The sequence below is a fragment of the Phascolarctos cinereus genome, unplaced genomic scaffold, assembly GCF_003287225.1.
Source record: "Phascolarctos cinereus isolate Bilbo 61053 unplaced genomic scaffold, phaCin_HiC Scaffold_726;HRSCAF=1367, whole genome shotgun sequence".
NCBI classification, from domain to species: Eukaryota; Metazoa; Chordata; class Mammalia; order Diprotodontia; family Phascolarctidae; genus Phascolarctos; species Phascolarctos cinereus.
Window position 1 is genome coordinate 306,344,556 of NW_027556098.1, and position 14,285 is coordinate 306,358,840.

Genomic DNA, 14,285 nt, shown 5'->3' on the forward strand with positions numbered 1-14,285 from the left:
GACTTGGATAGGTACTGATCTAATTTCCCATAGAGAAGACACTTGTTATTTATATTGTGTTTAGAAATAAAATGTTCCCAACAAACAGTAAGGAGAAAATCCAATTGGATTTAAGCTAATCCATTTTAAAAGCCATTGTAAGAATTCTTTTCAGCACTGATCTATATGATCTACCTGTGAAACCATTGTAGAGTACAAATACCATGAACCTAAAATTTTCAAAATTCTGAAATCACACATGCAGTTTTGTAATCTTGTGCCAAAACCTTTTGCAATAACTCTCTATCCACAAACTGATCATCAGTTATACCAGAAGTTCCCTAGGCCCCTATGTTCACCTCTACTTACTGACTGGTGTACTCAGTGAAAAGCCTTAGACCTTTTCCTTGAGTGTTAGCCATGACCAGAGGCTGTTAAATAATAGACTGTGCAAGCCATTTGTATTTTTCCCCTTTGTTATTTCTGTATCACTCTATTATTCAGCAAAAAGCAAAGAATATTGTAGGAGAAAAAAAGTACCATAGTACCTAAAGAGAAATTCGTTCCAGATCTTGGAAGCTCGATAAGTTCTATGTGCAAGTTACCCTGGAAACATGAAGTAGAGTTGGCATTAGCCATCTAAAAAAATTGAGCCAGTACTTTAAAAGACATAGAGAACTCTGTGGAAAAACCAAGAGCTTTGATTACCTGGTCCTCGTCAGATCCTGCTCTTGTCTTTGAGAGAGCAGCTATCTTTTCAGCTGTCTTCCAGGGGATGGCATTCATTCACTCAAGAAGCATGTGTTAAACAAACACCTGCTACGTGAAGCGCCCTATATTAGAGCTGAGGTAGGTGCCAACATGAATAAGGGAGGACAAACATTGAGAATGAGACAGGAAAACGTTCTTGAAGGAGATTCTGCTTGAGCTGAACCTTGAAGGAATAGAAGAACTTGGAGAGGTGAAAATCAGAAGAGAATGCATTCCAGTCATGGAAAACAGCTTAGGTGTGAAGGTGGGAGACAGAGAGTTCAGGGAACAGCTCGTATTCTATTTGAAAAATACAGTACGTGAAAGGGTGGGGATATAAAATAAGACTGGAAACATTGGATTGGAATCAAATTGTGAAGGTCTGAGAATGTTTTATTTTTGTCCTAGAAGTAATAGGGAGCCATAGAATATTTTTGAATGTAGCAATGACAAGGTCGGATTATCATCTCCTCTGGAAAATAGAAAGCAAAGTCATGTGCTTTAAGAGATGAGTTGGGGATGTGCCCAAGTTGTACAGAAGAAAAGTTTTGGAAGGGCCCTGATAGCAATTTAGGGAGTCAATTAAACTAAATAATTATAACAGTCATCTGAAATCCAGTTTGGTATCAGAGTAGTGAGGTAGCCCTTAACAATTAATTTATAGAAAATTTGAGGGAGAACATATAATTTATAGAAGAGGAAAAACAAACCTTAGTAAATCTAGTAATTCCCCTTTTTCAGCTAAGCATTGATGAAAATTTAGGAAAAGTCCTACCTAAATCTGTCAAAAAAAAAAAAAAGGAAAAGCTTTCTCCTTAAAATACATCAGACTCTTTAGCAGTGCCCAGAGTTCCTTAAGCTGATGTTTAAGAAATATGTGTTGAATGAATGAAGAAACTCATGAAAGAAGGGATGTAAATAGGGACTAGATCAATAATTTCATTGGTATAGGGAACTCATTACCTGTGCAGGTTAGCACCTTTTCTATAACTTATAATCTTGAGAATTCCTCAGAGAACAGAAAGGCTGAGTGACCAGGAGTGTAACCAGGAAGCATAGAGCCAATATATGTCAGGGGCAGGATTTGAACCAAGAAGGAACAAATAAACTGCCTAGCCTTGTCAGAGCAAAAAAAGAAATTTAAAATAGGAAAAAAATCATTCATTCAGTAAGTATCTGTTAAGTGTCTACTTCTTACTAAGTATTGTGCTAAGGTCTGGGTAAAGTGCAAAAATAATAACTAGCATTTATATAGCACTTAATATGTATCAGGGACGCTACTAAATACTTTACAAAAAACTCATCATCACAACAACCCTGAGTAGGGACTGTAATTATCTCCATTTTATGGTTAAGGAAACTGAGGCAGATAGCAGTTAAGCGACTTGCCCAGCATCACACAGCTAGGAAGTGTTTAAGGCTGGTTTTGAACTCAAGTCTTCCCACTCCAGGCCCAGCACTCTATCCACCAAGCCACCTTATTCCTACCCTCACAATTTATAATCTGACAGGGAATAGTCAGTGGCACAGGCACTTTGTCCCTGATTCTACAAGTTTGACACTTTGAAGGTTTCTGGTTTGTCATATCCTAAAGTCAAAGATATTCAGCATATGCTATATGACTACAGAAAGAAGCTTGCATTAGAAAACCAAACAGTGCAAATAGGTATTTCCCTTTATTAGGTCAGGGCATTCCTACTCCCAATATCCCATCTGCCCCTTCCACTACAGGAGTACTCCAGTTTCTCACTGTAGTAGCTAGACAGCCCTGGCTTCCTGAGGGCTACGGTGGTGGACGCCAAACTCTTACAGGTTCTGCCAAGATGGAAAGGTTTTGTGTGCAGGCCTCATCATGGACTATTATTTTTATTTTCTGAGGATCAATTTAGCTAAATTCAAAGAGGCCTTATCGCCAAAGCCTTCCTCCCCACCCCCCGGCAATAAATTTGTCGGGGGCAGAAGACAACAACAATTCATGAAGACCATCTACTAAATTATAGCATACAAGGATCACAGGCCACATCTGCACAGAAAATACCTACCCTTCATGCTGTCATATATCCTTCAAGTGCTGAAGCTAGTGTCAGAGTGGTGAGGATCTGCTATCTGGTTCCTCCTAATGACTGGGCATGAAGCAGCCCCCCAGGACTCTGTGTAAATGGGATTTCCCCCAGCATGTGTGTAACAAGTAGTTGTAATGTACCTTCTCAATTTTCCAGAACTCTTCCTGTAAGTGAGCTGCATGTCTGGGCATGTATTCATTCCAAACCCTTCATAATGATTTTTTTCTCTTCAGTTACTGACACTGACTCTTGCTAGGAATTCTGGTTCTGGTCGCCTAAATGCCTTAACACCCAATCTTCCTTCTTAGATTGAAACATCACTAACCATCCCACCCTCCTTTTTTTCCCTTTACAGCTGTGTGTCTGGATTGCAACAGTCTCTGACAGACCAACATATATTTTTCACCAGGGCTTATGTTATGATTTCTTTGTTTCTAAGGACCTCTCTAATAGTGGTTAGTAGGTTAGTAGTAAGGTTAATATGAAGGAGTATTAAAAAAAGCAGCAATAGACATCCTGAATCCTTGGGGCTGCTAGCTGCTTTTGGAAGCTCTGCTAGTTTCCCTGGGGTCTTCAATGTAATGACTAAAAATTAGCTTCCCATGAGCCTTATGCTTCTTGATAACTAATCTGACTTCCATGAAACTGTTGAAAATGTGCACAAATCTTCCTTAAGAGACAACTTGGCTCGGTAGCAGAAGCTGAGCTAATTGTTGGTGAATAGAGGTTATTTCTGTCAAAGCTTCCTCGGCTTGGATGAGCCCCACAACCGCAAGCCATACCTTCCTGGTCATATTTTCTTTTTAGGGTGATGAAACAAAGATAATTGATCAATTAATCTGTTGGTGTTTTCATGACACCCAGGAGAAGAGAGTTGGTATTTTGCGGTTCTGTCTGTCGGAGTTCATTTGTTTCCATTTAATTTGCACTCTGTGCTGCCTTTCTCCCCACACACATCATAATTCCTAGAGAAGCTGGCATTGAAATGAGCTTGTGGATTGTACCACTTCAATAAGTTGTCCACAGAGATGATAAGCATCTCTACTTAGTTGTGTTTTTTTTTTAAATGGGAGGCCATGCCAATCTCATACTTTCTGATTTTGTCTCTGGCCTCCTCTAAAAAAATAGAATGGCTGCATTGCCAAGATCCATGGCATTTGGTAGAAAGAAACCATAGAAATTTGATTTGGAAGACAAGAAATTGTTGCTCTATTCTTAGATTATATAACCACTATGCTCTTTTGCATTGATCCCCAAGATATAAAAATTAGGGAGCTGTATGGAGATGTTAGGGAGATTTTGGGGAGGCCAAGAATTAGAATAAAGTAGGAGGTGTTCAAAGTCAGTGTTAAATCTGAGGTCAGAATGGGAGATGTGGGGACGGAGCCTCACATGCAGAGGTTGATGACCCATGTAAAGACCATCCAACCTTTCAGGTCTGGGAGGAAATTGAGAAGAGTAATAAATGTGGGAAAGGAGAGGCATCATGGTGTAGTGGATATAGTGATGGGTCTACATTAAGAAGACCTGGATACAAATCGACTTTGAGTGGTTGTGTGACCCCAAGTATAAATCACTTACCCTTTCAGGGAATTCCCATTGATGAAATGAAAGGTCTTTGATGTAATACATTTAAAAGAAACAGAATAACATCTGACCCTCGAGAAACAAAACTGACCTTTTTAATGATATGTGTATATATGTACATAATTAATAACTTATATCCAAACATGTATGTGTGTATACTAATATATGTACACAAGATCTAAACCAGTCTCAAGAAGTAATGCATAAGAAGTGGTTGAGTTTCAGCTATACAAAACATATAGAATTTTAAATACAGATAATCCTATAGTATCATACATTTTTAAAAAGAAAAACACAGATGATAGAGGCCCCGTCCACAGCTTTGCTTCACATTTGGTCTTCTAGGAGAGAGCTTTCACAATATGAAAGCAAGCAGAGGGCCAGAATTGATATGGTCTGACAGAATTTAGCAATAACAATTGAGCAGAAGCTACAATTGTACCCAACGACTTTAAGAGAAAACCTTCAGAGGCAACAGAGAATATTAAAGAGATGGAGGAAGAAAGGGCAAAGATTGTCCTTAGATACCTTGGTGATACTTCATTAAGAAGAGTTAGCTCTTAGTGTGTGGCATTTTTCCAGAATTTTGAGCATTTATTTCTCCATAAATTTTCACGTGCCACTCAGAAACTTCCACATATTCTGGAATTTTTATTAAAAGATTCCAACATTTCATAATCTTTAGACACTACAGCCTCAATGAACAGAAGCAAGAGAAAGGGTTGTCTTTTTTTCCACTATAAGTTTCCTTGTTGATTATTCAAGTAACAGAAGCACCATAATTGAGGAGGAAGACCAGTCCTAAGACCCTAGGGAACAAATAACGTCAATCTAAATCATGGTTTATAGAGAAAATTGCATAAGACCTACCTTCAGTTATTCCTGCCACTAGCCACTGTAATTGGTTGCTTGGTATTTTTTGCCTTCAGTACATGATTCACATTAAGTTAAAATACACTAGAATTGCCTGGTACCTATATAATTGTTGGTGACAACATTTATTTTTTGAGGTACAACACTTTACATACAATATTTTGGGGAAAAATTATGACTATGGCTAAAGCTAAATCAGAGGGTGTAATTAACCCCAGGGGTTTTCTTGGAGCAACCTGCCTATTGCAGCTGAACCACAAACCTCCATTTACAAATAATTATAATATTGGTTTTTCTAAAATTACCCATAATGAATTCAATCAGAGTAGTTGACTGAGAATGGCATGCCTAGGCCCCTTTAAATAATTTCCCCTCCTAATGTGTGCAATAAAGCAGTAAGTTGCCTCCTGAATGCTAAGTGCTAAATTTTGCTATGGCTTGTGCCCTCAAATGCAAGCCCTTGACTGATCCCCAGAGCTTAGAGGAGAATTTAGTCTATAACACAAAGGAGGGGCCTACAGGTACTTTGAGGTCAATTATGATAATATACAGAAAAAAATTCAAAATAAATATTTGGAGATGGACAAACCTAAATCAAAATTTGCTTCCTGTTGTCCCCCAAGCCTTCATATGGGAAGACTCTGCTCTTAAAAACAGGTCTAAATGTCTGGAAAAAACCAAGTGAATAATCTGATTTCCACATTGAAAAAAATATTCTTATAATAGAGTGTTGCGTTACTGACGTAATGCTCGACTTTCTATAGAGGCGACAGCAAAGTCAATTAAATCCAACAAGCATTATATGTGCCAGACACTGGTGATGAAAAGACAAGAATGAGAATAACCCCTGCCCTCAGGGAACTTCCATTCCTCATATTCAAACCTAATCCTAACTCACTTTAAATAATATTTATTTGTTTAGTATACACAATTTTCTAAATTGTATATAAATTATTTAAACAGTAATGCAATAACCAGTTATATAGAATTATATGAATATGACATGAAATCAATATATTGCATAACGGTTTTATCTTTTTATTTTTGTCTTATTTTTGTTGCAATAAGTGAAGATGAAGGAACACCTCCCATCAAGGGCTTTGGAGGAAGTTTTTCACAGGCATCTTAGAGGAAACTTTGGGGATGGAATAGGGCCACTTCAAAGCTTTTTCAGTAACCAATCCAAGGGCATTTATTTGTATGTCTGCTTATTTTAATCCATTGTCAATTTCCCTGTGGAAAGTAGAGGATTAAAGATCAAGGTGGTGGTCTTTTTGCCATGTTGAAGTTAGTATACACGGCATCAAAATTGATTGCGTGATTTATTATTTTTGTACTGCCTTCCCAGTGTGTTGAATAGTGATTTGGATGTAATTGGCAGCACATAGTAAGTGTAAGTTACTGAAGGTAAATGGCCGTAAATGGTCTATTTATGTACACCCCTACCCCTATCACCCTCAGGAGGCAAAGGCAAAGTATCAATAGAAAATTCTGCAAGAAAGGCATTTTCCAAGCAGACATATTAGTTCCAGCCTGAAAGGGTAGAACACAGAGGAAGATTTCTTGTCATTTATTGATTTAGCCACCTTGGCATTCCTGCACTGTTAGTGTTAGTATTGAAAATGATGAGAGAGGAGTAGCAAGATCAGCCTCTATGGATTGATATCTATCCACCTTATCAAGGTAGAACTGAAGAAACTCTTCAGTGTGGGGTTATTTGATGTGTATTATGAGGGAACACAGGAGTCATCTGCTAAAAATATCCTCCCCCCTATAACAAAGACCTGTTCATTATGGTCAATGTTGAGATTTTAAGTTCAGGAGGGTGGATGAATTGAATGATTTCCATTCTGTAAGAAAATGAAAGGACTTTCAGATCTCAACTTTGTACTCTTTACACTTCTAGCATGTACAAATTCTGTATGTCTACACTACCCCCCTTTTATATTTCTAAAAGGTACTTTGTCACTCGTGCCAAACTACATCAGTTTGGCATAAAATTTTTGTAACAGTGCTATAGAACCCAGTAATCTTGCTGAATACACCCAAAATAAGCAAGCACAATTTGGTACTGTCCAAGCCAAAATTTCCAAATATTTTCCCCCAGAAAGTTGTGGCTGTTTTCCAGATAGTGGATGAAATAGAGCATAGGTTTTTTTTCCTTCTTTTGTCTAAAGATCCATTATACTTTTCCACTTAATTCTTAATTTCTGCTTCCATTAAGGAAATTTAAAACAATAAGCATTGCCTTTTCCAAAGTATCTCATGCCTCAGACTTCTAAGTTGTGTTTTTTTCCCTCTGTTCTATCTTTTATTTCCCTTCTCCAATGTATTCTTCTCTTTCATTTCCTTTCCATCAGCCTAAGGAGAGAGTGTAGTATACTGCAAAGAGAGATTGTAAAAACGAAAACAAAAACCACCCTTTTGACATGCTAAAACTGGGTGAACCATTTTTGTGATGTCTCTGCCCAACAGTCACTTCATACATAGGGAGAAGACACATTGTAGGAAGGCTTAATTATGTCACTAGTGATGTCCACCGCTAGATAACTGTCTAATTCTTTGCACTTCTCTTTGGTTTTTATGGTTATGACCCTGCTTGAAGGATACCCACTTTGTGCAGAGCCTATCAGTGTGCTGTTAATGACAGAAAGTAAAGGGCAACATAATAATTTTCTCTGGGAAGACAAAAAAAAAAACTCGGGTGCTTCATACCTTGATTTTGATACCTTTCATCAGATGCTATCCTGCCTCTTTTCTTTCAGTATTCACTAATCAAATAGTTTCTATTCGACTAAACTAACATCTTAACAAAAAAAAAATACACTGAAGCAATGCCTTAGCCTCTTATTTGTTATATACAAGCTTATATTTCTTCTAGACCTGGGATTCACAGGGCTACAGACTGAACTTTTAACTACAAATAAAGATTCACATTGATTTTTTTCTGTTTAGAAGAGCAGAAGACAAATGTATTTTCCCCTCAATCCTTATAAAGCAAATGGCATTAATGATAAGCACTTAAAATAAGACACCATGAATTATCACTCTTTTGTCTGGGCCAAGGAAGAAGGACAAAATAAGCTGTTTCTTCCATTTTGGAACTTAGGTTTTAGTAAAATTAATTAAAAACATAAATTCATTTAGTGAAAAGGTGATACCCTGAATGCAGCTTCTTTTGCCAAGTAGAGTTGAAACAAGGCTGTTATGTTCTTGAATCTTATGGCTGCTGAGAGCCATAGACCTCCCTTTTGATGCACCAAACCAGCTGGCCCCCTGGGGAGCAGTATCTTCTAGGAGTTACCGGAGTGTATTTGGACATTAAATTTGGAAATTTAATAAGCTGTTTGGACAATCAGATTCTGAAAATATGTAAATATGTAGAAATTGAATCAGCAGAGCAACCCCAAGCAAATGGAAACATCCTTGAGAGAGTCAAGTGTCCCCTCTAACATTTCCAGAATTCACCCTCTCTTTGGATTGAGTCTGTGGCATTTACAATAGCACTTGAGCTTTTGGAGCTATTGTTTTTTAACCTTTTGAATTTCTGAGAAACAGGGTGGCAGGGAGGGGAATCAACTCAATCTCAGAAACATCTCTGTTGCTACAGTGCACTTTGCCTGGGTCTTATGTCCCTTACATGGTTGCAAATTATATTTGATTTGAATGGTTAATACAGGAGAGCCCAGTGCACCCAAGCTGGAAGGGCAGATGGGAGAAGATGGGAACTCTATTAAAGTGAACTTGATCAAACAGGACGACGGAGGATCCCCTATCAGACACTATCTGGTCAAGTACAGAGCGGTGAGTGTTCTCCCTTCATCTTTTCCTGATTTCTTTATCAGTAAGTTATACTCTCCTTAGATAAAACAGGGTTTTTTTTTTTGTTTTGCTTTAGGAAAGGACTTGCTGGAGATGCAGGGGATTGGGGAAGAATCATAGGGTGGGTTTGGATTTCTAAGGCATTTAAAATTTTTAGACTATGTCTCGAGCTTCTTGAAGAAAGGGGTTGTTTTTGTCTTCATACCTGCGGTGTTTTGTATGTGCCTAGTACATCATGAATGTCTAATAAATATTGATTGATCAGTTAGTTGATTACGTAGTTTGAAACTTTAATGACAAGAAAGCTGTTAGGGTTGTTTTACAAAATGTGTTATCTTAATACTCAAACCGTCTCCCAAAACTTTTAGCAAAATTTTTATTTTCTTTTTATGCAATATAGTTTATTTTATCAATAATTTATTAAGATTTATTAAGATAATGTAAATAGCCTGAACTCTGTTATTTAGGATGCCCCCAATTGGTCTCCCTTGGATCATGGAACATAGCCACAAATTTCACCTTCCCCCATTCGTTTACCCTCTATCCTAGACATCTGTCCACTTCTTAGCCAACTAGAAGTCCACCCTCCTGCTTTTACTCTGGCTTCAGCATAGTAGTACTGGCTATCCCTAGCCCCAAACTATAACTGAGTCTTAGGTAACTGCCAGCCTTTGAAAAGTAGAGGTATCTTCTTCCTATGGTTTCTTTGTATAGGGAGGAGTAAAGAAGTAGAGTAGGTGTTGATAGAATGTCAATAAAATATAAGCGCCTTGAAGGCAGGGACTTTTTCATTTTTGCCTTTGTACCCCAGCACCAAGCCCAGTGCCTGACATGTATGTAACAGGTGCTTAATAAATGCCTATTGATTAATTGATTTTAGAGCAGCAAAAATGGATTTTCTGATTTCCTTGCCTTTTGAGACATCACTGAGGAAACCCATAACTGGTTGGGAAGAGAACAGAGAATAGGCAACTCTGTGTTTGTGCTTCTCAGCTAAGAGGAGTGCATGTGGAAGTGGACTGTCACTCCAGTTTTCTGAGTTAAGAAGTGTAGGCTGTGAGCCGCTAAACAATCTAAGCCTTAACTAGGAAACACCACCCCACCCCCCACCTTAGCAAGCCACTCTTATAAGCATTGTGTAGAGCTACAGTATAGCAAGCTGACAGTTCCTTATTGCTTCCTGATTGAGAATGGTTAAACGACCCCATATCTTCCACAGAATGGGAATTTGGTCAGCATTGATCCCTTATCCTCTGATGAATCAGGAACCATTAATGCAGTTAGAAAAGCATCAGATTTGGAGGTAGAGAAGCCGGGTTTGGATCCTAGCTCTTCTAATTGCTAACTGTATGTTGTTAAGCAAAAGCAATGTGGTGATCGAGAATGCAGGATTTGGAGTTGGAACTTCTGATTTCAACCTCTGCTTGGCTACACACCACCTGTGTGGCCTCAGACAAGTCACCTAACCTCTCTAAGGTCTCACTTTCCTCTTATGTAAAATGAGGTGTTGGAACTAGATCAGATCTTCTTATCTGGCAACAGTAAAAGGTTTCTGAACATGCAATGACCAAAAAGTAATTAAAAAGCAAACTCGTAAGGAATCCAAGGTGTTTCTGGCAGCACTCTCCCTTGTTGCATCAAGCAACCTTGCCCGCAGGCCACACAACACAAACAAACACTGCTGAAAGAGGAAAAGGGTAAGGGGTGGGAAAAGTTTAAGAATCCCTGGACTAGATGACCTCTTAAGGTCCCTTCCAGCTCTAAAGCTATGATTCTAAGTCACTTGACACTTCTTATTTGTCAAATGAGGACATTAGACTAAATGACTTCTGGGGTCTCTTTCAAGATGATGTCCACTTATTTAAGGCATCAAAATAATAGCCATGCTGAGTAGATTTGCATGAAACCCAGAGATATTCCGGTATTTCTGCTGTGTAATTCCATCTTTAGTGAAAGAGTCTGCCATTCTAGCTGCTCCTCACATATTTGCATTTATTGTCATGTTTCATGTCTTGGCATGGCAGCACATTAATGGTGTTTACTAGAGAAAAAATATACAGGTATATATGGGCATATCTAGATAGATAGACAGATAAATAGATAGATAGATAGATAGATAGATAGATAGATAGATAGGTAGGTAGGTAGATATGAATCTGTTTTATTCAATGTTAAAGCAAGACAGTGTAATGTGTAATGACATATTCAAAGTCTGGCTGACAAAAGGAATTAGCTGAAGCTCTTCTTCACTAGCCCCTAATAAAATTAGTGTTCTCTTCATGTCATCTCCTACAACAAAAGACACAAAATGCCTGCCACTGAATTTCCAAAGATATCGTTTCACAGAAATGGTTTCGTGGTAAGATGAAGTCCCTCTCTACTTAACACCTTCAGGAGTGGTATCAAGCTCAAAGTAAAATTGGGCCGTTCATCCATACATCAGGATCCCTATGGGCTGCATGATGACTTAGTTTTAAAGCATAATGTTATACGTTTTTATTTATTTTTGTTAAATATTTCCCAATTACATTTTAATCTGGTTCAATCTCATATGTGACACCTCTGAGCTATAGGGTAAAGGTCAACCTGCCTGAATTTCAGTTTTCAGGTCATAATAATAGTACTTGTCTACTCCTTGAGTATTCATCAGACACTATGTGTCCACTACTGTACTGTGGGGCAAATAAAATTATGATACCTTCTGGGAAATATGCATTATTAAGAATAAAAAATTCTGAGGAGGTAGATGATACAATGGAGTAAAGTGTCTATTCCCTTCTGCGTACCATCAAATCTTGTTTCAGCACTGTGATGTGTGAGGAATATATTTACCAATTCTGATCACGTAGTTTCCTGCCCAAGCACAGAACCCACTGGTGGTTCCATAGGATGTGGCTAGGGAGAGTATTCACCAAGAGAAAGGGAATATAACTACCTATCATTACCTCCTAGTTGGCAAATGAAAAAGGGTTCCATGAATTCTGTTAAGCTGGGGCTAGCCTTTCCATGAAGATGCTGAGCAACTCTGTCCTAGAACCTATAAACAAAATTTATCAAAAGCGGGCCCTTTCTGCCCCATTTTACTTCTAGAGATTGGAACATTTCCATCAAGGATCTCTTTGGGGAGAAATGTGGAGTTATTGTTTTGTTTCTATATCTCAAATATTTGAAATCTAGACACTTTTATGTGTCAGTCACAAAGTGACTTAAGGATCATAGTGAGCCTGGACAAGGACTAGGAATATGCCTAAAGAAACTCAGTGAGAAATAAGGTATTTGTTTCATTCCCCGCAATGCTCATTACATGTACCCACTCAGCATTCCAGAGTACAGCTCGGTATGTATGTGTGTGGCAGGAATGGAAGGGGAGTAGGTGTCAAAACACAGATGCTGGCCACATGATGCTAATTTTATTTGCAAACAATATTTAGAATTTAAAGAATAAAGACCACACTCCTTTTTAACTCTTTTGTTCCAATAGGTACCACCTAATTAAAAGTTGCACTTGTCTGTTTGTCTTTCTAGTACTAAAGCTATCTACTGTCTTGCATCTTTTTTGCCCATTTCTCCCAGAAGCTGTCTTCAGAGTGGAAACCTGAGATCAGACTCCCCTCAGGCAGTGATCACGTCATGTTGAAAGCCCTGGAATGGAATGCGGAATATGAGGTCTTTGTGGTGGCCGAGAACCAGCAGGGGAAATCCAAGGCAGCCCATTTTGTATTTAGGACCTCTGCCCAGCCAACAGCTATCCCAGGTATAAAACACTGCTTCCCTTCTTGACCTGCTTTGAATTAATGCAAAAGTGCTGCATCCCCTAATGTGCCTGAACAAACCCTGACAACTTGCTTGCTTAAAGCCATTCTCATAATCGGTTGCCCATGCAAAGCTTAGTTTTGCCTTGTACATAGCTATATAATAAATACATTGAGTGCCCTCCCGATAAGCTTGTCTAGGCATCCTGGGGAGAATGGTTTCATCCTGAGTGGAAGGATTGACTTCAGTCTCACTGCTCAATCTGATGCAAAGTCAATCAACAAATATTCATTAAATACCTACTGTGTTAGGCACTATGATAGGTCCTAGGGATAAAAACTTGAAATAATACAAAATCCTTGCATGCAAGGAGTTTATAACAAAATAACCCAAGAGACTTTTCAAATGAGAAAAAACCGTAGCTTCATTGTAGGCTTGAAAGTCAATAAAGGTGGGATCCTTTGTGAAAATCAGGTCAGAAGAAGTGCAGTCATGCATCATCTGATGTTCTGTCCCAAGATCACATGACTGTTTTCAGAAATTATTTGATACTTCCTTTTCCTGCACGATCTTGATCAAAGCATTATTTATTTTGATGGCATGAAGGGAAAAAAGAGATGGCTTACATAATTAAAATTCCCTTTGCCATGGTTGTTATGTAGGGGGAGAAAAGATAAAATTGAACTATTGGAAACAGAGCAAAGAATAAGACATTTGCATCACAAACCCTGTCAATTCAAAATAATTAAATCAGGTCTAATATATCCGGGTGGAAGCACTTCTCCCAGGAAACCTTATTTGGCTCTGTAGACCTGACAGACCTATCTCCAGGAAGCCAGAAACAAGCCTAAATAGAGAAGTAGAGTAGTTATGATCTCTGGCCTAGCTACCTTTTTTTTTTTCAGGCGGCAAACGCTCTCCCCTTGACCAAACTCCAACAGAACAGAAAGGCTATTTCAGAAATCACTTCAATCACTTATTGATCACGCAGATACAAAAGGGAGGCAGATGAGAGGCATACAAGACAAGGCAGAGGGGTTCCAGCAAGGCTCTGCCTCATTTCTCTTATGCAAGAGCAAATTGATCTTTCTCTTTGTAGAAATCTGATCCTTCTTCTTCCTTGCCCTGTCCATGGTGCTTATTGAGGCAGTTGGCCTGGTTGGTTTGACTCCCCCTCTTGGAGAGAGGAGGACTAGTTGAAATCTGGGCAGCCTGAGGTAAGAGGCTCCACCTGGGTAAATGGAGCTCTGGTCAGGCAGATTCAACAGCTGGGCAAGTGTTTTCTACAGATGGCTTGTGGCATGAATGTGTGTGTCAGGAGAATGTGTGTGGACCTCCATTGTATGTATTGCCTTCACCTCTACCCAGACAAGAGGGCTTATATAAGCACAACAGGGTGGTAACAATTCTGCAGACTGTGCTAAGGTAACCAGACTCTGAGAGACTTGTCATAAGGGT

The 14,285-nt window shown here is 38.7% G+C and overlaps 1 protein-coding gene across 1 annotated transcript in view; it reads left to right on the plus strand.

The window, feature by feature from the left end:
- Positions 1-14,285, plus strand: part of NCAM1 (neural cell adhesion molecule 1) — a 449,248-nt gene that overhangs the window by 414,545 nt on the left and 20,418 nt on the right. The window contains 2 exon segments of the mRNA XM_078156859.1: positions 8,932-9,056; positions 12,651-12,828. Of these exon segments, the coding sequence (XP_078012985.1) occupies positions 8,932-9,056; positions 12,651-12,828 (303 nt within the window).